This window comes from Callionymus lyra, chromosome 16 (assembly GCF_982586985.1).
Source record: "Callionymus lyra chromosome 16, fCalLyr1.hap1.1, whole genome shotgun sequence".
Lineage (NCBI taxonomy): Eukaryota > Metazoa > Chordata > Actinopteri > Syngnathiformes > Callionymidae > Callionymus > Callionymus lyra.
In genome coordinates, this window is record NC_141833.1 from 17,208,244 (window position 1) to 17,232,770 (window position 24,527).

The following is a 24,527-nucleotide window of genomic DNA, read 5'->3' on the forward strand; positions in this document are numbered from 1 at the left end:
CTGAGGGACAAGCTGGAGCTGTCTGGAGCGGACACTCACCTCACAGACTGGATTGTGGACTACCTCACCAACCGTCCACAGTTCGTGAGGACCCGGGATGGTGATTCGTACTGTACTGTGCAGTGTAGGGGTCCCCCAGGGAACAGTGTTGGCACCGTTCCTCTTTTCACTGTACACTGCAGACTTCCAACACCTGTTTCCCACCAGTCACCTGCAAAAGTTCTCGGACGACTCCGCCATCGTCGGCCTCATTAAGGACGGGGATGACGGGTCGTACCGGGGACTTGTCCAGGACTTTGTTGACTGGTGCCTGGAAAACCACCTCCAGATCAACTCCAGCAAAACTAAGGAGTTGATTGTGGATTTCCGGCGGTGTCCCTCCATCTCCCCCTCACCACTGAACATCCAGGGATAGGACATTGAGATTGTCACGTCTTACAAGTTCCTGGGTGTTCACCTCAACAACCGCCTGGACTGGGTGGATAACACTGCTGCTCTTTATAAAAAGGGGCGGAGTGGACTCTACCTGCTCCAAAGGTTGAGGTCGTTTGGTGTCCAGGGGTCACTCCTGAAGTCATTCTATGACTCAGTAGTGGCCTCTGCCATCTTCAACGGTGTGGTCTGCTGGGGGAGCAGCATGACAGCAAAGGATAGGGCTAAACTGGACAGCATTATTAAGAAGGCCTGTTACGTCCTAGGGCGCCCCCTGGATCCTGTGGAGGAAGTGTTTGGGAGGAGGATACAGAGTAAGCTGGCCTCCATGAGGAAGAACTTTTCTCACCCTCTCCAGCACACACTGAGGGCATTGAGGAGATCCATCAGTGATAGGATGCTCCATCCCAGGTGTGTGAGGGAGAGGTACCGCAGGTCCTTCCTCCCTGCTGCCATCAGACTCCACAATAAGAACTCAGCAAGATAAATATTTAACAGCACCTTTTCTTCTTGTGTTTTTCTTCTTGTTTTTTGTAAATATGATAGTGTGTATATAATATAGGGCAGATTTTTATTCTATTCTATTTAGATCTTTCTTTTCATTTTATTATTCTATTTCTGGGTGTTTTTTATTGGAGGTATTGCGCTTGCTGTTGTTTAAACTGAATTTCCCCTCGCGGGACAAATAAAGGATTTCTGATTCTGATTCTGATCCTTCAGAAATCGCCTGATCATAAGAGACATGATGTTATACTTACACTAGCTTCCTCAATTTGCACCAGTGTATCTCTCTGAAGTCACTATTTTATACTTTTGCTGTTTAAATGATACCCTTCAAAATATTTTTGAAAACCATTTTTTAAATCTTTTTTTTACTCTGAAAGAAAAGTAACATTTACTGAAACAAATAAAAACATTAAAGAATTTCCTGAAAGTATTGAAACAATTTGAAACTAATTTACAACGTGCTTAATCAAACAGACGATGGTCAATGTTGATTATAAGGCTGCCTTCTAGTAATGTTTTTGTAAATACTAAAAATACAAATTACAAATATGAATTTTACATCTGTGGATATTACAACACATGTTCAACCATTGAATATTTGCAGATCACCCTCTGTACAGTTATAAATATTTGTGAGACGATAATAACTCCATACAATAAGCGCTCTAAAAAACCTCATATCAGTCGCTAGATCCACTGATACTACAAAAACTAAATCCAGTCTTAAACAACCATGTTCTTAGATAAGTTTATATTTAGCAGTGATGGGGATCAGCACCTCTTAGTCTAGAGTTGATACAAGTCAGAGCAGGAGACCAGAGGAAGCCTGTGGACACCAGAGGGACGAGGTGGTGGATCCATGACTAGGATGAAGAACATGACACAAATGTTTCATCACATGTCGTCAACGTAACTAGAAATAATCGTGACTCTTGTGTTTTGTAGGTTCTGATCCTGAGACTGTGTTTGTGAAGAGAGGAGATGATGAGTTTGAAGATTTTTTCTGGAAGCACAACCAAATAAATATTCTAAAAAAAGATACACAAAAGATTCAGATAAATCCAAAGTACTAAGGCAGAGCTGAGTTTTTAAAAGAAAATAATTCTTTGTTGCTGAATAATTTGATGTTTGATGACAGTGGAGTCTACACAGCTGTGATACAAGATGGTAAAGATCGCATTGAAAAAATCTACAAGGTGAACGTTCAGGGTGAGTATGTTCTTCCTTTATTTTTAAATGTATAAAGTATAACAAAGAATCATAACGTATGAGTAACTCGCTGAACCAGAAGACAAATCTCTCCACTGATGGTAGATTTCTACTCTCACCTGAGGCCAGCAACTCTGTAGTAACAATAAAACAAAACCACAGATACATGTTTCTTTGAATGTTAATAAAAAGAGTCAAGATTATTCAAGTAATTCTATCTTTCTTCTAATCCTTCTTTCACATGAGAACAAGAGCCTTAGAGACTTAAGAGAGACTTAAGCAGCAGATTCTGCTTCACAACTATGATAGAAAAAGAAAAAAAAGAGTAAACATGTTGATAAGATGTGAAGCAAAATTGTGAAATAAATTCTTAAAGTCACATACAGACAAATCTACAAATTATTGTTTTTATTAAAACTATTGATACAAAACATTTTCATTCATGTATAGATGTTCAACTTTGTTGGTCAGTGGAATTGTATGAAAGAAATATGTGAAACAAGATTCCATCAGAAGATGAACCTTTTGTTTTTTTGTCTTTGCAGACTTTCAGAATTCACCTGATTCATCTTCACATTCGACCACGATTCAGCCTCGGGGCAGACTTGGTCTTTTTCTGGCATTGGTTTTTATTTTTGTCCTTTTTTCCGGATTTTTAACTCACGTATTGTGTGTGTTACGAGTAGCTAAGTAGCCCACGTGTGTACGTCAATTTGTCGTCGACAAATGAGGCGACTAGTTAGTCGTCATTATTTATAAGACAGTATCATATGATCGTCTCAATGTCGAATGGAAACACTTCATGGCAGGGGTCACCATCGCTATATGGAATACAAGAATCCATTATTATATATAGTTAGTTATTTCAAAAGTGTGTATCAACCTTTCATTCATTCAGTGGATGATATAATAAGAGTTGTATTCATTTCCAGTGGCGTCTGAACGAAGAATCCATAGAGCTTCACCAGTGACGGGCTGGTGACGACCAGCTAGCCCAGTATCCTGACTCTGTTGATACGTCAAGTGACGAGATGGTTTAATGCAAAAGTTCAAAATTAGCCCCGTTCACATAAAAGCTCAGAAATTACGCTGCATATGTGAGTTCATCGAACAAGGGAATGTGTCAAGCTGTGCACTACAATCCTGCACTGACCAGCAGGCAGTGGTTTACGTCTTCAAACTGTCGCTGCCCACGTTTACTGTCTGCCTCAAGTTCTCTAACATCGTTGAGTCTGTGCTAAAGAAATCAACCTCAACGGTTACCATCACACAGACCGATTACAACTCTATTAATGATTTGTTACAACTTTCTGGCCGTATGAAGATGTTACACTTTATTTATATTATCATAATGTTTTTAAGTACTTTATATTACATTTGTTTCATTTTGTTTATTAACTCAATCAAGGTTTGGTTGTGTTTCAATCGACTGAAGGTTTTTTAACGAAGCCATTAGAGCAAAATAAGTATTATTTATGAATGTATTTAATTTATTTCAATCTCAACCTTACTATTTCACTAATGTAAGACGATGAAGATGAAATAAGAACAAAACATTGTTATAAATGATCTATGCCTTTTGTGCAAATTGTTATCGTTCAACAAAATGTTAATGTACCAATTTCTTCTTTTCTTCTTTTTTTCTTTTTGTTTTGTTGACTTTGCAACTGTGAGAGTTAAAGTACTTATAATACAAAACAATAACTTATTTTTTTCCCAAGAAATTCCTCTCGTCGAAGCTTTGTGTTATAAGAATTTAAGTGATCAAAATGTGTCCCTCACAAGTCGATGCCTCGTGACTGATAAAACCTATGCCTCCTGACTGATAAAACCACATACCATGACGTTTAATCAACAAACTGTAGATAGTTCTTGTCTTATTTTTGCCAACCGAAGATCAACTCTCGCCAGCGCGTGTGCTCTTTCAAATCGTTCATTGTATCTGTAAACCTGTTCCAGCCTGGTTGTGGCTGACGTAGCTGTGAAACTGAATAAAAAGCGTGAGGGAGACACAGATCGTTGGTATTCACTTGAGATTTTTTGAGCGTGTCTCTACGGTCTGAGTGTCTCCCCTCGCGAGTAACAAGTTTTGACTTTGGTTGTTTTTTATACTGTCCAGGCATCGAGAACTTGACAAATTCTCAACAACTTGGTCCGAAAAACTGTGCACAGTCGGATGATCTAATTTCCGGGAGAAAGCCCACATGTCAGCGGTGGTTCCTTCCTCGTTCTTCGCATCACCGGAGCAGACAAATGCGATCCGAACCCAGCGGCCGGACGCCAACTAAGGTCAGTTGGATCGTTTCAGACGTGAAACGATAGATTCTTGACGAAGAACGAACTCAACATAACATGCATTGTTGAGGTGTTGCACGGTGGTGCGGGTTTACAGCCATCGTTGGGGCCTGTTCTGGTGATTCCGTCCCAGAAATTAAAAGAGCTACCTAAAGACCTTAAGTGTAAAAACTTAAGGATTGTCATTTGTTGATTGTGAAATAAAAGTCTGGTTACGGGAGTGAATCTTAAACAACCAGTATTTGTCCGCCTTACCAACAGTTGGGAAAGGTAGAAGCTTGACAAATAGACCGTTCTAGACTGATAAAAAGCAAAAAACAAATGACACGGAAAATGAAATGGGGTGAGATTAAAGGGGAGTTTGATAAGCTTGCCCAGATAATGGAACAACGATATACAGGTTGCACCAAGTACTTGAAAAAATGGAGAATTGCTCAGACAGCTGTCCCTTCATGAAAAAACGGACTAAAGAAAGTCCCGGTAAACAAATCAAGGTTACACGAATCTGGCATGAACATGCTTATCTTAAAAGACAGATAAGAAAAAAAGAAGAAACAGTGATCATGTTTTTAAACAACGAAGAAGTGCGTTAGGTAAGGCCTGAAGACAATAAGACTGTGACTCGACGAAGACGTCTTACCGGACAAAACCAACAACACCAAGACCAAGGGGCTGCAGGAGGCGCCATCCTGATCCCCGTCAATACTGCTAAGACCGGAAACTCTGACTCAGAAAATGACGTGACCAAGACAAAACCCGAGAAGAGAAAAACTAAATCTCTTCCCCGAGACCGAAAATACAGAATAACTAGAGCTATGAATAAATGTTTTTTTAAGAGAAAATAAAAAAATAATACCATTAAAACTACTTTTAACTAATTTACAAACGGTTACTTGAAAAATTCACCCTTTATGTATTGAATTTATGAAATAAATAACATGAGAAATTCACCTTTTATGTTGACATTTACAATAAATAACTCAGATCTATTAGCCAAAGAGATATGAAATTATATATTTATTGTTTACATTTATTTAAATGAATATATTATTTTGTCAAACGTTTTTATGACATTCATTTTTGATCTATGAATATATTGTTTTGTAACCATTTAGACACATTTGAAATGTCATCTCAGTTTTAAACTCGTTTTCTTTTTTTAATTATTTATTTATTTTTTAACTGACCAATTAAAGCACATAGAGGAAGTGAAGAGAAAGAGGAGAGAATGTAGAAAAAGAAAGAGAAGAGGAAGTGAAGAGAAGAGAATGTAGAAAAAGAAAGAGAAGAGGAAGTGAAGAGAAAGAGAAGAGAATGTTGAAAAGAATGAGAAGAGGAAGTGAAGAGAGAGAAGAAATAGAGGAGGAAGAAGAGAGAAAAAACAGAGAGAATGAAGAGAATGAGTGAATAATAATAATAATCTTAACTATAAAATAATTTCTTAAATAACTTAAGAATGTGTGTGTGTGTTCTTGGGGTGCAGCAGGAATGTTATTAAAAGCTACAGAATGTTTCAGACATGTGTGTGTGTTTGTGGAGGTGAGGGCTCAGCTTTTTGTTTCAGTAAAACTTCGGAAAATATGTTTTAAAATGTAGTCGATTGTTGTGGTTTTTTTTGTTCTCAACACTTTAATTTGACTTAAATGACACAAAAATAAAGTAAAATGAAAGTATTTCATTAACATATTTAGCCGTTGAAATTATTTAAGTCTCGACTGCTGTTTGTTTATCATGTCTATAAATGGCATCACGGAAGGATGGAGCGAAATGATCGTGTCCGTCGTCCTCATGGTTTTGACAATAAAACAGGGCCATGTGGCCAGAGAATGTCAGTCGCATAAAGACTGAGGGGGAGGGGAGGACGAGGTGTTTCCTAAAAACACAATTGAATCTGAATCAGAAATCTCGTCCTCCAGAGGGCACCAAACGTGCCAAATCCACACACTGTTGAATCATTTTCAACCTGACTCTAAATTCTTCTCGTGATTGACTTGTCGAGTGCTTTTTTGGTCTGTACCAATTCATCCAGACAGTCAGTTCTGGTTTTCCTTTATATTTCAGGGCACTAAACTCACTTTTGCCCATCTTGCTCAAAGCTTTCGTGACTCACCCACCATCGTTTCTGAAGCCATTTCTCCATCTAATCTTTCTGCCCAGGCGGCTGAAATCATTGCTCTTACGCAAGCCAGCCATTTCAAGGACGCTGCTGTTACTATTTATTCTGTTAGCCGATATGCTTTCAACAATCTGCATGTTTATACAAAACAGTGGGAGACAAGGGGCTTTAAGACAACCACGGGGAAATATATTATTCACTCAACTTATCATGCACATGGGTTTCAATATTTTGCCAAAGATTTTTTTTTTCAGCAAATGCATTTTATGCATCAAAAACAATCCTCAAGATCACAGTCGTACCCCTAGAGGACGATTTCCAGAACCCAGTCATCCATTCCACACATGGACTTTATACAGTTAAACCCTGTAAACAAATTTGCATATTGTTTGATAATAATTGATGCTTACTCCAAATGGGTAGAAATCTTTCCATCCAAAACACCAGATGCCCTCACAGTAGCAAAAGCTCTCTGTAAACACATTATTCCTACATTTGGAATTCCAAAAATCAGCCAAAGTGATAATGGCACACACTTTGTAAACTAAGTAATTAAACGACTAGCTAACCACTTCAAGATTGATTTGAAAAATCATTGTGCTTACCATCCACAGTCAGCAGGACTGGTGGAAAGAACTAATGGCACCATAAAAATAAGTTAATCAAAGCAATGAAAGAAGTTGAAACTGGACTGATTGTATTGAATTAGTAAAACTCAACATGCACGTTATCCCAGCCACAGGACAAACCCTGTCACCATTTGAAATGTTGTTTGGGCGAGCATTTGGGTTGCCATGACTGGCAACCTATGAGAAGGATGATCCTCCACTCGAAGTCCGTGACTTGGCCTATGAGATAAAAAAGGCCATGGATGTTCGTGAACTGAGGCAAGAATGTGACATTCCAACTGACCCTGTTCAACAGAATCGCCGTGAAGGTTGAAGGACGAAACGGCTGGAATTATTTTAATCACTGCAAACATCGCCCCTCTTCTTTGATTCAACAACAGTGTTCTGATAGACGGACCGTCTAGGCCAGGGGTCTCAAACTCAATTTACCTGGGGGCCACTGGATGCAGAGTCTGGGTGAGGCTGGGCCGAAAGAAACGATTTCTTAAAAAAAATCATTTTAAATGTCTTTATTTTTATTTTCAACACAAAATAAAATCAAAATATAAATGAACATAATGAGAATTAAGTAAATAAATAAATGCTTTCTTGAAGAAATCTTGTTGCCTCAGTAGACTGGTTTTAAAATTTGCAACCCGGTTCACTCTCTCATCTCCCTGGTATTTTGCATGTCTAGTTGTATAATGAAGTTTCAAATTGTATTCCTTGTGCACCACAACTGCAAATAAGACACGCCGGGGTGCCCCTGTGCTCAAAAAAGAAATATTGCATCTCCCACTTTTCCTGGAATCGTCTTTGCTCATCACTAACCTTTCTCTTCACTGCAGGCTTTGAAAAAGACATGTTGGGGGCTGTGGAATATATTTGTATTTAGCCGACGCACGGAAAATAATGTTATTTCCGCAATGTGTGTCGTTCCACCTTTTCCTCCCTACAGCGACACGTCGGTCGGAGGATAACAGCCGGGAAGGTACCGGGATAGCGTAGAGTGTTATCCGGCGTCATATAGAAATATAAGTAGTGTTCATCGTGTGAGGCAATGCAAATTAAACAATAATAATAATAAAAAAGCGTTTTGAATTGGTCCAGGTTATCGTGGACTGTTATTACTGACGGACAGGTGTCGCGGTGTGACTGCAGCCAGGCACATAAGAAAACCCTTGTCTCCATGGTCTAGGCACTGACCACATCGCCCCTCTTCTTTGATTCAACAACAGTGTTCTGATAGACGGAACGTCAAGGCACTGCGACAGCAATTATGGATGCCCTATTCCCCACAGGAAGACCGGTGTGGACCAGAGACAAGAAACTAATAGGCTGTTTGGGAATTATCCTATAATGCTCTGCTTGGGACAATCCTTTGTCCCAAGCAGAACTCGTTCGCAGCTGTGGTGGTGGCGTGGCGGGAACACCCTTCGTGCCTTCCTCCCAAATACCAGGATTGGCTCCTGTTCGTATGTAATCGGTTTAAGACACTCAAGTGTAATTGCTGTAGATGACTCTCCCCCCAATAACACTCAAATGGAAGGCACCAAAGCTCCCGTCACACCTGCCACCTCAGCTCGACGAAGGAAGAGGTCTACCAACCATCTTGATATCCTTTTGACTGACATACCTCAAGTTTCCATTCGTTAAATCACAAACTTGCTTTTGCTCGAAAACTTGACTGAAATCATCACCACACATATGGCTAGACAATTACATGCTGCATCACTAATGACTCTCCAGAACCGTAGTGCTCTAGACATGATGCTCGCTGAAAAAGCTGGTGTATGCCCTTTTATTGATGGTGAATGTTGTACTGTTGTTACTATGTACACTGCTAAGAATGGCACTCTATCTTTGGCACTGAAAGAACTGAAACAGTTCAGAAAGAACCACCACAAAATTTCTGGTATCTCAGTTAACCCAGTAACCGCTTGGTTTACACAGATATTTGGTGATTGGAAAGATTGTTGTGATGTCTGCAATGGCCGCCGTCCTTGGTATCGTGCAACAATATTGTGTGGCATTCCTCTTTTCAAACTTCTAGCTAATCGTCTGCTGATTAACCTGTCCCCTAGAGTGACAGCTCACGTTCAAGCCTACGTGACCCAAGTAATGTACCAGGCCGTGACCGGGGATGGTGACTCTGACACCGAAGTGTGACCCCCAGGTATCTTGCAACGCTCACAAGACAATACGTCCCGCCTTCTTGTTTGCAGTAACGAATGTAAGGCGACGAGACAGAGCGGTTGGCTGCGTGAAAATGTAACGCCACTCACCCAAACCTACGGTTCTGGTTTTCTCCAATAAATCCTGGTCTATAGCTAATTTCTGGTAAAAAGGCAATTTTAGAGTGTTTACATATTTTTATGCATAAACTCTTGCTCTGTCCCATTCTGTTCAAGTTAATTCTGTTTCTCCTGTTGCTTGTTTCATCCTTTCAAACTTTTATACTTTCATACTTTCATACTTTATGAATTTTGGGTGAACTATCACTTTAACACCCTGGACGTTTGAAGGATTTTATCAACTATCCCCTGAAAATACGGAACATCCTACATTTTAAGTTACAAAGAGAAGCTCAGAGTGTTTAGTGTTCACTTTCAGATTAAACAACAATCGTTGTCTTGTTTGTGAGCGTCACAACTTCAACATGGATGATGTCCAGGTCTGGTCCACCTCCCAAGTTCAAGATCTTGAGACAGAAGGGAAGTTCCATGGAGGCAACTCGGTTTCTGACACCAGAGTCCAGGGCTTAGTCTGGACCAGTTACAAACTCACTTGGTGTCACTTCTGGTAAGTTTCCAAGAAGGTTTTGAGGAGGCACTTCCTTTTTCGCTCACAGCCATGTCTCAGAAGGTTCTCTTGACTCTGTTGGTTTCAGGCACTTATGGGAGGTAAAAACTTTAATTTACTCTCTTCTTTTGTTCTCCGTTGATTTTACTTAGACAATATTCAGGTTGTTTTTGTTGTATTTGCTTTTTTACTTTGTTTATTAAAGAAAGAGGGGAAATAATTTGACGCGATAGGAAAAGGTAAAACTTACATTTTTCTCAATAATTACAATAAGTCTGGAGCAATCCAACTGAACTTACTCTGTTGTAAAACTACATTAAAGCTTAATATTCTACACTAAATAATGTGAATTTTTATTTTTATATTTAATGTTTGAATCCAGGCATAGTTGGCTCTATTCTTGAGTTTAAATGTTGTTGATGTAAAGAAATACATAATCGTGACTCTTGTGTTTTGTAGGTTCTGAACCCGAGACTGTGTTTGTGAAGAGAGGAGATGATCTACGTCTGGCTGGTCCTCAAACTTTGACCTTAAAGAAGTTCAAAGATTATTATTGGAAACTAAACCGAACAAATGTTGTTCTCAAATTAAATGATAAACTAGAAATTGTGATATATCCAAAGTACAAAGGCAGAGTTGAGTTTTTTAAACAGGAAAATCATTCTTTGTTGCTGAAGAATTTGTCGTATAAAGACAGTGGAGTCTACACAGCTGTAACATTGGACTTTGAAGAGGAAAAAGTTGCAGAATACAAAGTTGAAGTTCTGGGTGAGTGTCTCAGTATTTGTCTTTTGTTTAATCAAGTTTTTTTCTGATTACAAAATGCTGCAGTGATGCAGAGAGTTTATGAAACTAAATTTGCAAAAAACCCACAAGCACTTCACTTCCTGTGCAGGTGAAGTGATTTTCAGACCTATTTTGACGTTAAAATTGAATCTAGTTTTACCTGAAAAATGCATAATATTAGAATTTCTGAACAATCTGAGCCATTTTTCACTTAGTAATTAAGGATGATGGAACAAAACGTAATAATGATCAGAGAGATTTGCAGCCAAATTTATATGAACTCAATATAGGTGAGAATCTTGATTAAAATCCGACTGATTCTAAAGTGTTTTATAATCTTGTTTTGTAATGGATAGATAACACTTTATTAATCCCTCTGGAGGTCTGTGTGTGTGTGTGTGTGTGTTTGTGTGTATGTGACAAATATATATCAAAGTGAATAGCATACAGCTATCATCTATGGCGTCATTAACAAAAACTAAACGGCAAATAAACATCTCCCACTTGAACAACAAACATCCTTAGATATGTAAAGCCTGAACAAAACTTATAACAGTGATCAGTAAAGTTTTCACTGAACTTCAGGCTGATTATTTATCAGAGGTAACAGTGTTTTCTTAACCCAGCAACACAAACAAGAACAACATGCAACAGCTGATGAGATAAAGACATGAAGAAAATGTAGGACTTACTTTGTTTCATTTAGTGATCGTCGTTCATATCCTCCTGTTATCCAGTGGAAGAATAAATATCCAGCTCGATATGTTTCTGAGGAAGATTGTTGCTGTTTTGTGTCCTTGACTGGTTACTGTATTTTCCATAATGTCCTGCTCCCGCTGCTTACTCTTGAGGGTCTTAATGCTTTTCATTCAAATAAATCACACATTCTTTTGACATCTAGTGAACTAGTGAACATGTCATAACCGTGATTAGATCAAACAGATGTCAGAAGGACCTAAACAGACCTTAACTTGAGCCCTGAGGAACACCTGCGGCTCAAATCAGCTCATGATTGTCATCTTTTAAACACTGACTGACTTGTACTTCTTTTCTAGGACACAAAAGTCATGATGACTACACACCTGAGCAGACACACACACTCCCCTCGACAGAGTACGAACTGGACAATTGAACTGACTGTCATCGTCATGGAGATTAATTCTAAATTCAGTGACAGTCTGAAACTTCTGAACTTGTATTTTGTATTTTAAGCTCAATAGTATTTTGACAATGGATGTTACTAGTTTGAGTTGTGTGTTTCTTCTGTTAGTTTGATTGGACGTTTGTCAAACGTGTCAAAAAATCAATTACGTTTTAAAATCACTTTGATAAATGATTGAAGAGATCTTTCTGGTTTTCCTCTCTTTATTTTGGTCAGACACGTTTCGCCGCCATCACAACATCCTCAGTCACGTGAAATCAGAAGAATTATTTTTGTCCTGCACTTATTATATTAGGTCAAAGAAAATAATAGTTAATTGTGTTTGTGTACATTTATTATTGCAGCTGGTTACGTTTATGAGCAGAAAACGTGTCCAAGGTTTAAATTCACTTAATGTCACTGTTATTATCTCTTATGACTATGCATTTTTATGTTTACTGTCGTTTGCTGCATGTGTTTGTCTAAAATGTGTATTTATATAGGATTTAAATGAAGGTATTTTGAAAACAAATGTATACGTGAAAATAATAAAAAACACAATAAAAAAAAAGAAGATTTACAAGCATAATTATTTCATGTTAATTATGATGTCTTTCGTGAAACAATGAGAGCAAAAGTATTATTTATTTCAATCTATCTCTGGTCACAGTAATTTACTTAAATACTAGTGATGGTCTGATGAAGCTTCATGAAGCAGTGCCATTAGTTTCACAGTCCACTAGATGGCGTCTCTGCTCTATTTTCCTTTGTTTTAAACAACTGTTCTAATGAAAAATCATTTTTAAACTGATGGCGCCACCTACTGACCTCTAAACAACATGACACTGTTTCATGAAGCTTCATCAGCTCATCACTAATAAATACGTGGGTTCAGGTACTCTAAGATTCTACGCAAATGTCTACTTTCAGGTACGTAATACAACAGAAATCTGATCTGGTTTGAAGTAAAACTCTTACTTGCAAACGTGAGAAAGAAGAACACACAGAGCTTCTTGCACGTCTGTCTGAATACTCTCTGAAGTGCTGTTAGTTTGCTGTTATATCTTCTCTGCAGTTTCAAATAAGAGCTCAGGACTTTCCCATCACAGTCCAGTCAAGACAGAGTGAAAGAGGGATTTGAGACCGAGACTCTGGTAGAATATCTAGAGTTATTTGACCAAAGGACAGGTTTCCAAGTTTGTGCTGAACTTTTAGCTGGGTCACTCTGACCTAGAATCACAAGGAGATGTATCCGCCAGAAATGACGTGAGCTTTGATAGAGCAGTCTGGATGACAAAGAATGGGGTTGTGGTGACCTCTAGTGGCACTTCTAGAAGTTTTTAAAACGGTACTGGAGAGCGAGAGAGCAGGTATACTGCATGTTCGGGACATTGGCAGAGGAAACATATGGGCATATGACGCAAACAGAGCTAAGAGTCGATTGTTGAGAAGTCATGCAACTTCGTGAAGTAACGCCTGACACAGACTGTTCACTGTAATCGACGACAAGAAGATGTTATCAGGAAAGTAGATTCAACGATGTTCATGCTGAAGCTTTGTGATGATGCTGGAGCGTTGTTCAATAGACGAATGATGTCTAGAAGACAATGAATCCCATTGATAGTGTGGCACCCACGTCTCTTTGGGGCCCATCCTTCCACAAAAAGACGAGACCATGCCTTAAAAAAGGAGTACAACACTCCCTTAGTTGCTCTGAATCAAAGAACACAAAAGGCTGCAGCACCAGAAATATATGTTAGGTTTGCTGCTAGTCTTATTCACAAAGATTCTAAGAGGATCGGTTAAGTCAGTTAAGGGATCATCATGTAGAAGTTGAGCCCCAGAGGCAGCCAAGGCTGGCCCACTGCTCCATGTACCCCCAGATCTGTGAGCGCCTGTTGCTGGGACAAAGTCCAGTATTTACCTAATGACCGTCTAGTTTTTCTGCGGTGGAACAACCTGCTCTATGCGTCCTTGGAGGATGTCCAGGTGGTCACTTTGGGTATGTTTGGTCTGGATGAACATTAAATACAAGGATTATTTTAGGTTATGCTCAAAACTAGTAATTCAACCTGCTATTGTTCAGGTCGAGTGAAGAAGCGCGTTGAGACATTGAACTTCAGCCAGCAAGCTTGAGGTCCACATGTGAAGGGAGACCCTGTCGGTGTCTAAATTCACAAGAGTCTCTTCATTCTGTGTCAAGTGATTTCTTAATGGTCCGCCATCACAGATGATTTCTTAAGCAGCAAATAAGAGTTTCAAAGAGAAGCGTTGAAATGTTCCTGGTGGGACAGGGTGTCAGGCAGAAATCCCATCGAAGGACACTTTGATAATGAGATGCTTATGTAGGTGAGACTGGGGGCCGTTCTGGAGATCTGATGCTGGTGTTAGAAATGGACTAACGGAATAAGAATGAGCTTGTAGAGGTTTCCTATAATAAACCCACTTCCTGTTTCTTGTTCAGTGCAAACATGTCTCTGGTTTTGTTCGCTCTGTGTGTGATTACAGCCGTTCAAGGTAAATACTTTTCACTTTTCTAAAGCTACAAACCAGTTACCAGAGACTTACTTTTGTTAAGCAGTAGCTTAATTGTTCAATTGTTTAAGGTTTTAAAACAGTTTTTAGGTTTAACAGGTTCACGGAAACATTCAATTATCCTTATAATCCTATTAAATAAACATTTAAGGCTCATTGTTGTTCACAACTTAGAGAGAAGAATGAATGAGGAAGAACTTGCTTAAATAATGCTGTAAGGAAAGGAAGTATAAATGATAAACGACAAAGTCTATGTTTTCAATCAAACTCTGAAATTGAAGAATATTTAAACCCTAATAAGTGAAAATACTTTTTTTCATCTTTATTTATTTTTCATAGATTTGATCTCGTTTATTATGTTTACTTTATCCTTCACAAATCGCCTGATCATAAGAGACATGATGTTATACTTACACTAGCTTCCTCAATTTGCACCAGTATATCTCTCTGGAGTAACTTTTTTATACTTTTGCTATTTAAATGATCCCCTTCAAAATATTTTTGAAAACCTTTTTTAAATCTTTTTTTACCCTGAAAGAAAAGTCACATTGACTGAAACAAATGTAAACTATTTTTTACAATTTCCTGAAAGTATTGAAACAATTTGATTACAAAATGTCATTTTCCTGCAATAGACTGACGCACATGTACGCTGGAGTATGAGGGGCCACTCAAAGATGTTTTATTGTATTTTATTACCAGATTAAAGTCAGACAAAATACTTTATTACTAAACAATTTTCCAATTAAAAAAAAAAAATTGTTGTAGGAAAGAGGAAAACATTTTTCAGAGTTTATTAATTAATAATTTTTTTAAATTTAATTATCAGATAGTTTTACTCCAGAACAAAACCGTCAAACAAAAACTGTCAAATTGACTTTCATCACGATTTTCTCATTGACCAAACGGGTCTAGTTTATATACTTCAGAACAAGGTTAATGGTTTGTACTAACAGAAGATGGTCAAAGTTGATTACAAGGCTGCCTTTTAGTGGCTTTTTTGTGAATACAAGTCTCAGTTTTTGCCGATTTTTTTGGCTTCGATTATCTGGGAATAAACAGGCCTTGTAACTGGCAAATCCGTGTAATTGCAAGACTTGTAAATGGAGAATCTTTGTAATTGCTGATCCACATGTAAATGTAGTTTCACACTTAGAATTTTAAGTTTTACAAATTATTTTTTTTGTTTTGTAACTTAAAATGATATGTTTACAAATGCAAATGTGTTGTAAATACAAAAATACAAGTTACGAATATGAATTTTATATTTGTGGTACACGTTTGACCATTGAATATTTGCAGATCTCTCTCTGTACAGTTATAAATATTTGTGAGACGACAATAACTCCATACAATAAACCCTTATTTTTTATCCACATCGCTCTAAAATAAAAATCACATCAGTCGCTATATCCAGCGATACAACAAAAAGTAAATCCAGTCTTACAGGTTTTGCTAAACTTTTTCTATGTCAGCAAACAACCATGTTCTTGGATAAGTTTATGTTAAGCAGTGATGGGGATCAGCACCTCTTAGTCTAGAGTTGATACAAGTCAGAGGAGGAGACCAGAGGAAGCCTGTGGAGACCAGAGGAAGCCTGTGGACGAGGTGGTGGATCCATGACTAGGATGAAGAACATGATACAAATGTTTCATCACATGTCGTCAACGTAACTAGAAATAATCGTGACTCTTGTGTTTTGTAGGTTCTGATCCTGAGACTGTGTTTGTGAAGAGAGGAGATGATCTACGTCTGGCTGGTCCTCAAACTTTGAAACTGACAGAGTTTGGAGTTTTTTTCTGGAAACACAACAAAATTAATATTCTAAAAATAGATACACAACAGATTTTGATAAATCCAAAGCACAAAGGCAGAGCTGAGTTTTTAAAAGAAAATAATTCTTTGTTGCTGAAGAATGTGACGTTTAACGACAGTGGAGTCTACACATTTGAGATACATGATGTTGGAAATCCCATTGAAAGGACATACAATGTGAAAGTTCAGGGTGAGTATTTTCTTCCCTTATTTTTAAATGTATAAAGTATAACAAAGAATCATAACGTATGAGTAACTCGCTGAACCAGAAGACAAATCTCTCCACTGATGGTAGATTTCTACTCTCACCTGAGGCCAGCAACTCTGTAGTAACAATAAAACAAAACCACAGATACATGTTTCTTTGAATGTTAATAAAAAGAGTCAAGATTATTCAAGTAATTCTATCTTTCGTTCCATCCATCTATTGTTCTGTCCTTCCTTCACATGAGAACAAGAGCCCTACATACCAGCATCAGAGCCAAAGACGATCTCCTGCCCAAGTTTTCAAGCATACATGTTGAAGTTAGAGCGAGAGAGACTTCAGTAGCAGCTTCTGCTGCACAACTGTGATCAAAAACAACAACTCTCACACTTGTACACCTGCACTTCCTTTGCAAGTAAAGTGATTTTATGACCTATTTGAGGCTAAATTTGAATCTAGTTTTTACTGAAATATAAATAATATTGGAATTTCTGAAAGATCTGAGTCATTTTTCACTTAGTAATTAATGATGATGGAACAAAACGTAATGATGATCAGAGAGATTTGTAGCCAAATTTCTATGAACTCAACATAGGTGAGAATCTTGATTAGAATCCGACTGATTCTAAAGTGTCTTCAAATCTAGAATTGAGTATATATGTATATATATAACAAAAATGTATATCAAAGAGAATTAGCATACAAATGTAGTTTCACACTCGTAATTTTAAGTTTTACACATTTTTTTTTGTTAAGTCAATTTAAATGATATGTTTACAAATGCAAATGTTTTGTAAATAAAAAAATACAAGTTACAAATATATGAATTTTATATTTGTGGTTCACGTTCGACCATTGAATATTTGCAGATCTCCCTCTGTACAGTTATAAATATTTGTGAGATGATAATAACTCCATACAATAAACCCTTATTTTTTCATCCACATCGCTTAAAATAAAAATCACATCAGTCGCTAGATCCAGTGATTCTACAAAAAGTAAATCCAGTCTAACAGGTTTTGCTAAACTTTTTCTATGTCAGCAAACAACCATGTTCTTAGATAAGTTTATGTTAAGCAGTGATGGGGATCAGCACCTCTTAGTCTAGAGTTGATACAAGTCAGAGGAGGAGACCAGAGGAAGCCTGTGGACACCAGAGGGACGAGGTGGTGGATCCATGACTAGGATGAAGAACATGACACAAATGTTTCATCACATGTCGTCAACGTAACTAGAAATAATCGTGACTCTTGTGTTTTGTAGGTTCTGATCCTGAGACTGTGTTTGTGAAGAGAGGAGATGATCTACGTCTGGCTGGTCCTCAAACTTTGAAACTGACAAAGAATCAAGATTTTTTCTGGAAACACAACCAAATAAATATTCTAAGAAAAGATACACAAGAGATCGTGATATATCCAAAGTACAAGGGAAGAGCTGAGTTTTTAAAAGAAAATAATTCTTTGTTGCTGAAGAATGTGATGTTTAACGACAGTGGAGTCTACACAGCTGTGATAAATGATGGTGAAGATCGCATTGAAAAAAAATACAACGTGAAAGTTCAGGGTGAGTATTTACTTCCTTTATTTTTAAATGTATAAAGTATAACAAAGAATCATAACGTATGAGTAACTCGCTGAACCAGAAGACAAATCTCTCCACTGATGGTAGATTTCTACTCTCACCTGAGGCCAGCAACTCTGTAGTAACAATAAAACAAAACCACAGACACATGTTTCTTTGAATGTTAATAAAAAGAGTCAAGATTATTCAAGTAATTCTATCTTTCGTTGCATTCATCTATTGTTCTGTCCTTCCTTCACATGAGAACAAGAGCCCTACATACCAGCATCAGAGCCAAAGACGATCTCCTGCCCAAGTTTTCAAGCATACATGTTGAAGTTAGAGCGAGAGAGACTTCAGTAGCAGCTTCTGCTGCACAACTGTGATCAAAAACAACAACTCACACACTTGTACACCTGCACTTCCTTTGCAAGTAAAGTGATTTTATGACCAATTTGAGGCTAAATTTGAATCTAGTTTTTACTGAAATATAAATAATATTGGAATTTCTGAAAGATCTGAGTCATTTTTCACTTAGTAATTGATGATGATGGAACAAAACGTAATAATGATCAGAGAGATTTGCAGCCAAATTTCTATGAACTCAACATAGGTGAGAATCTGGATTAGAATCCTACTGATTCTAAAGTGTCTTCAATTCTAGAATTGAGTATATATGTATATATATAACAAAAATGTATATCAAAGAGAATTAGCATACAGTTATAATTTATGGAGTCAACAACCCAACATTGAAACATTAGAGAAGTATTAACACTTAAACATGATAACTTGAAGGGATGTTCTCCATGTAAACACTGTTAATGTGGAGTCGACGTGGTTTATTTCAGATCCAGTGTCTCCAGTCCTGCTCCAGGTGGACTCGGTCTCAGACCTCAGAAAGTCTTGCAGCCTCACTGTGAGCTGCCAAAACATCAGCAGCTCCATCAGGTGTGTAGCTCATACCTGCAGTCAGGATGGTGGGGAGAAGAAGGTCCAGTCATCTCTCCACATCTACCTGCTGAACACCTCCATCGTCTGTAACCATAGCAACCAGGTCAGCTGGAGCACGCACCAGAAGGAGATCCTGGATTTCTGCAGTCTGACTGCTGGTGAGATGTGTGACGAAGATCTACGTCCTTCTGATGGTTTCACAATGATCTGGTTCTTCCTCCCAACAACAACCTCACCATCTTCATCTCTGACTTCCTCTATAAAGTCTTTGTTTCTTCACAGGTGCTACAGTCACATGGATCGGCGTTTTGTTGTGGAGCCAAATTGTCTTCGTGCTTATTGGCGTTTTCTTGGTGCTGGGAGTCTCCTGCAGACGTAAGTGTCCCCAACGACAAACACACACACACACATACACACACACACACACACACACACTCACTAATCCATGTCTGGTGTAGATCAATAAAGGCGGACCTAAACTTGAGCCCTGAGGAACACCTGCAGCTCAAATGAGCTCATGATTGTCATCTTTTAAACACTCATTGACTTGTACTTCTTTTCTAGGACACAAAAGTCATGATGACTACACACCTGAGCAGACACACACACTCCCCTCGACAGAGTACGAACTGGACAATTGAACTCACTGTCATCGTCATGGAGATTAATTCTAAATTCAGTGACATAGTCTGAAACTTCTGAACTTGTATTTTAAGCTCAATAGTATTTTAATGACAAACAATGGATGTTGTTAGTTTGAGTTGTGTGTTGCTTCTTTCAGCTTGATTGGACATTTGTCAAACATGTGTTAAACAATCAATTACATTTAAAAAAAACTTTGATTAATTATTGAAGAGATCTTTTTGGTTTTCCTCTCTTTATTTTGGTCAGACACGTTTCGCCGCCATCACAACATCCTCAGTCATGAGAAATAAAAAATGATTCAAGAATGAGAAGCATTTTTTTTATAGGATAAAACGAATACATAAATAAAAAAAAGACAAAGATTAAAAAAAGGAACCTGATGAGATATTAAGACTTTTACTGGAAACTTTACCAAAGAAAGTGTTGTGTGTATGTATATATGTTTGTGTTTTTTCTATTAAATGTATTAGTTATTGTGCATTTATTGAATGTATATTGGATTCGATGTTACAGTGGTGTGTGTTTGCAAATTTATATATTACACATTATATTTTATATATTATAGTGCACGAATGCTCCTTCCCAGTTGCAAAACAAATAGACTCAGGGACTCATTCATTCCTCAGGCTATTAAATTGTACAATGAGTTTGGGGGCAGGAGTGAAGTAAAAGTATCATGATGTTCTATTCTATGTTAATTCTTGTATCCTTTGTCTTTTTTATTTTTCTTTGATCTATGTTCTTTATCTTTAGACTTGGATTGTATCATCTTGTTATTTCTCTTTATTTCTCTTTGTTCTTGTTCTTATTTTATTTTGATTTATTTTTTATGAAAAATTGCTGTATTTGCTGTGGCTATTGGAAAAAAACTATTTCATCAATAAAGTTCTACCTTACCTTATATATTCAGCAGTACTGCCATACTTGTGGGGCAGGGCTTTTGGGCAGGTATTTCTGTTTTTTCTATTGCAGGTGTTTTCACCATCAACAAAACAACACCCTCTTAGTTTCACTCTCTTTTACTGGATTAAATCTTCATCATGAAGCTCATTCTTTTCGCCCCGTGTGTTCCCATGATGGTTCAAGGTTTGTTTTGACTATTAAATACTTAGATTTGGTTTATGTTGTTGAGCACAAACTGTCAGAGCGTCAATAGTTTTCAATGGTTTTAATTTATAATTTCTGAATCAAGTAACAGGTGAGTTTAACAGCAACAAATCAATCAATTCAATTTAAACAAGGTTTTTTATCGTCCCTCTACCATTATATTTAGCTCCTGAATACTTTTTAGCTTCTCCCCTGATTCACTGCTACAATTATAGCTATAGTTGTAGCATGAGAATTAATGAAAAATAAAAAGGTGAGACAGTCAGTTTTGCATAACTTGGTGTCAAGTTATGCAAAACTGACTGTCTCACCTTTTTTAAATTTTTTTATATATAAAGCAACTTTATTTATCACTGACGTCCTGCAGGGACGTCAGTGATAAATAAAGTTGCTTTACAGCAGCATCATCTGTAACCATAGCAACGAGGTCAGCTGGACCAGTGCCAAGAAGGTTGTCAAAGACCTGTGTTGTGAGTGAAATCCCCATGTTTAACGAAACATCTTCAAGTCCGAAGACCTCGTTGAAAACTGAAAGATGTTTATGACATATATATATATACATATATATATATATATATATATATATATATATATATATATATTCATATAAGTCATTATTTTTGTATTCACAGACTTTCAGCCTCCATCTCCACCTCCTTATTGGCTCTTGGTCATAGTTCTGGTGGTAGTAGTTGTAATTGTTGGAGTTTTCATGTACAAAAAGTGAAGTGAGTCGCCTCATGTTGTCTCTTAAGCAAAAGTGTGCGTGCGTTTGACCAAGAGCTCTAAGCTATTGTTTTTTTTATGTCTTCAGAGAAAAAAATATCTTCAGATGAAATCGGCTCTTCAAGACCTGAAGAGGCTGAAATAGACGCAGAATATGAAGAACCGCAGGTAAGTGTTGTTTCTTCAGAACCATCACTGGATTAGCTCATAGTGAACGTTTGATGGACTGACCAAGATAGACTTGGATCATGAGCCTGAAAAACCAGAGATTGATTTAAAATATAAGCAAAGTAAACTGAAAGAGACCTGAAGTTGAGCCCTGAGGAACTCCAGGATTGGATCAGAGATGTGTTCATTTCACAGGAGCCGAGCCCGAGCCAAGATCCCACGTACAGCTTGGTGGATTTCCACACCGTGCCGACACCAGCCTCACCAGAAGATGCCGCCTCTCTTCATACGATGTACGCTCAAGTGGACAAGAAAAGAAACGGGCTCAGAGATGAAATGCCTCTTCAGGCTCTGTGACTGAGGCTCATGTTGTTTTTCTTCATCAGTTTAAAACACACATTACAGAATTGACCATTGCAAGTTAGCAACAGGTAAAAACAAAGTGTTGCTCTTCCGACTTTCTTCAGTGGAGAAGAAACGTTACGACCACAGAAATGATAGGATATTAATAATAATATGATATTTAAAGTAAGATAATATATGAGTCTCAATGTTTGTGTTGAAAAAAGCTTCATCGTGTGCGTTTGAGCTCATCCAACAAATACTTGTCGGTCACTAAAGATAAAATATTACAAACATAATCCGGGAAATGTGTCATTTAATGAATGTTATTTTTGTCCTGCACTTATTATATTAGGTCAAAGAAAATAATAGTTAATTGTGTTTGTGTAAATGTATTATTGCAGCTGGTTACGTTTATGAGCAGAAAACCTGTCCAAGGTTTAAATTCACTTAATATCACTGTTAATATCTCTTTTGATTATTCATTTTTATGTTTACTGTCTTTTGCTGCATGTGTTTGTCTAAAATGTGTATTTTTATAGGATTTAAATGAAGGCATTTTGAAAACAAATGTATATGAAAAAATAATAAAAAACATAAGTAAAAAAAAAATAATTTACAAGCATAATTATTTCATGTTAATGTCTTTCGTTAAACAATGAGAGCAAAAGTATTATTTATTTCAATCTATCTCTATCAAATACTATTGATGGTCTGATGAAGCGTCATGAAGCAGTGCCATTAGTTTCATAGTCCACTAGATGGCGTCTCTGCTCTATTTTCCTTTGTTTTAAACAACTGTTCTAACGAAACATCATTTTTTAACTGATGGCGCCACCTACTGACCTCTAAACAACATGACACTGTTTCATGAAGCTTCATCAGCTCATCACTAATAAATACGTGGGTTCAGGTACTCTAAGATTCTACGCAAATGTCTACTTTCAGGTACGTAATACAACAGAAATCTGATCTGGTTTGAAGTAAAACTCTTACTTGCAAACGTGAGAAAGAAGAACACACAGAGCTTCTTGCACGTCTGTCTGAATACTCTCTGAAGTGCTGTTAGTTTGCTGTTATATCTTCTCTGCAGTTTCAAATAAGAGTTCAGGACTTTCCCATCACAGTCCAGTCAAGGCAGAGTGTAAGAGGGATTTGAGACCGAGACTCTGGTAGAATATCTAGAGTTATTTGACCAAAGGACAGGTTTCCAAGTTTGTGCTGAACTTTTAGCTGGGTCACTCTGACCTAGAATCACAAGGAGATGTATCCGCCAGAAATGACGTGAGCTTTGATAGAGCAGTGTGGATGACAAAGAAGGGGTTATGGTGGCACTTCTAGAAGTTTTTTAAAGTCTCACGTCTCTTTGGGGCCCATCCTTCCACAAAAAGACGAGACCCATGCCTTAAAAAAGTAGTACATCACTCCCTTAGTTGCTCTGAATTAAAGAACACAAAAGGCTGCAGCTCCAGAAATATATGTTAAGTTTGCTGCTAGTCTTATTCACAAAGATCCTTAGAGGATCTGTTAAGTCTGTTAAGGGATTCAGCCTCAGACAGATCATCTGATCATCATGTAGAAGTTGAGCGCCAGAGGCAGCCAAGGCTGGCCCACTGCTCCATAAACCCCCAGATCTGTGAGCGCCTGTTGCTGGGACAAAGTCCAGTATTTAACTAATGACCGTCTAGTTTTTCTGCGGTGGAACAACCTGCTCTATGCGTCCTTGGAGGATGTCCAGGTGGTCACTTTGGGTATGTTTGGTCTGGATGAACATTAAATACTAGGATTATTTTAGGTTATGCTCAAAACTAGTAATTCAACCTGCTATTGTTCAGGTCGAGTGAAGAAACGCGTTGAGATGATGAACTTCAGCCAGCAAGCGTGGAGTCAGCACGTTAAGGGAGACCCTGTCGGTGGCGAAAATTCACAAGAGTCTCTTCATTCTGTGTCAAGTGATTTGTTAATGGTCCGCCATCACAGATGATTTCTTAAGCAGCAAATAAGAGTTTTCTGGTTTCTCCTAGGTCACTGGGAAGTTGTTTACCTTGACCAGAGAAACACGTCAAGTGATAGTCCCTTCCTCGTCCTCCCCCTCACGTTCTACCATGTCCAACAACAACAAAATAACACAAAGACAACGCTAGAAAGACAAGGCATGACTAGAACTTCAGAAAAACGTAATGAAAAGAAGACAAAGTCCTTAAAGAAAAATAAAACAATAAACCTTTTGCTGGTCAAGCGTTTTCTTTTAATGAAATATTTGCATGAGTCAGTGAAGTCGTGAATCCAGGAGCTGCTGCAAAGAGAAGTGTTGAAATGTTCCTGGTGGGACAGGGTGTCAGGCAGAAATCCCATCGAAGGACACTTTGATAATGAGATGCTTATGTAGGTGGGACTGGGGGCCGTTGTGGAGATCTGATGCTGGTGTTAGAAATGGACTAACGGAATAAGAATGAGCTTGTAGAGGTTTCCAATAATAATCCACTTCCTGTTTCTTGTTCAGTGCAAACATGTCTCTGGTTTTGTTCGCTCTGTGTGTGATTACAGCCGTTCAAGGTAAATACTTTTCACTTT

General features: G+C 37.8%; 1 protein-coding gene across 1 annotated transcript; it reads left to right on the forward strand.

The window, feature by feature from the left end:
• Positions 1 to 14,367: 14,367 nt before the first annotated feature.
• LOC148063999 (uncharacterized) lies at positions 14,368 to 22,252 on the forward strand. The gene is made up of 7 exons (XM_087811720.1): positions 14,368 to 14,413; positions 17,715 to 18,014; positions 18,863 to 19,123; positions 19,248 to 19,340; positions 19,530 to 19,603; positions 21,534 to 21,611; positions 21,807 to 22,252. The coding sequence occupies exons 1-7, from the start codon at positions 14,368 to 14,370 to the stop codon at positions 21,966 to 21,968; spliced, it is 1,014 nt and encodes a 337-aa protein (XP_087667846.1). The 3' UTR covers positions 21,969 to 22,252.
• The last annotated feature ends 2,275 nt before the right edge of the window (positions 22,253 to 24,527 follow it).

What these genes read in the sequence shown, in the direction of transcription:
- LOC148063999 (XM_087811720.1), top strand. Translation starts at nt 14,368, where the DNA reads ATGTCTCTGGTTTTGTTCGCTCTGTGTGTGATTACAGCCGTTCAAG. An exon ending in TTTCTGCAGTCTGACTGCTG is followed by an intron (nt 19,124 to 19,247) that starts GTGAGATGTGTG and finishes GTTTCTTCACAG; the next exon opens with GTGCTACAGTCACATGGATC. An exon ending in CAGAATATGAAGAACCGCAG is followed by an intron (nt 21,612 to 21,806) that starts GTAAGTGTTGTT and finishes TTCATTTCACAG; the next exon opens with GAGCCGAGCCCGAGCCAAGA.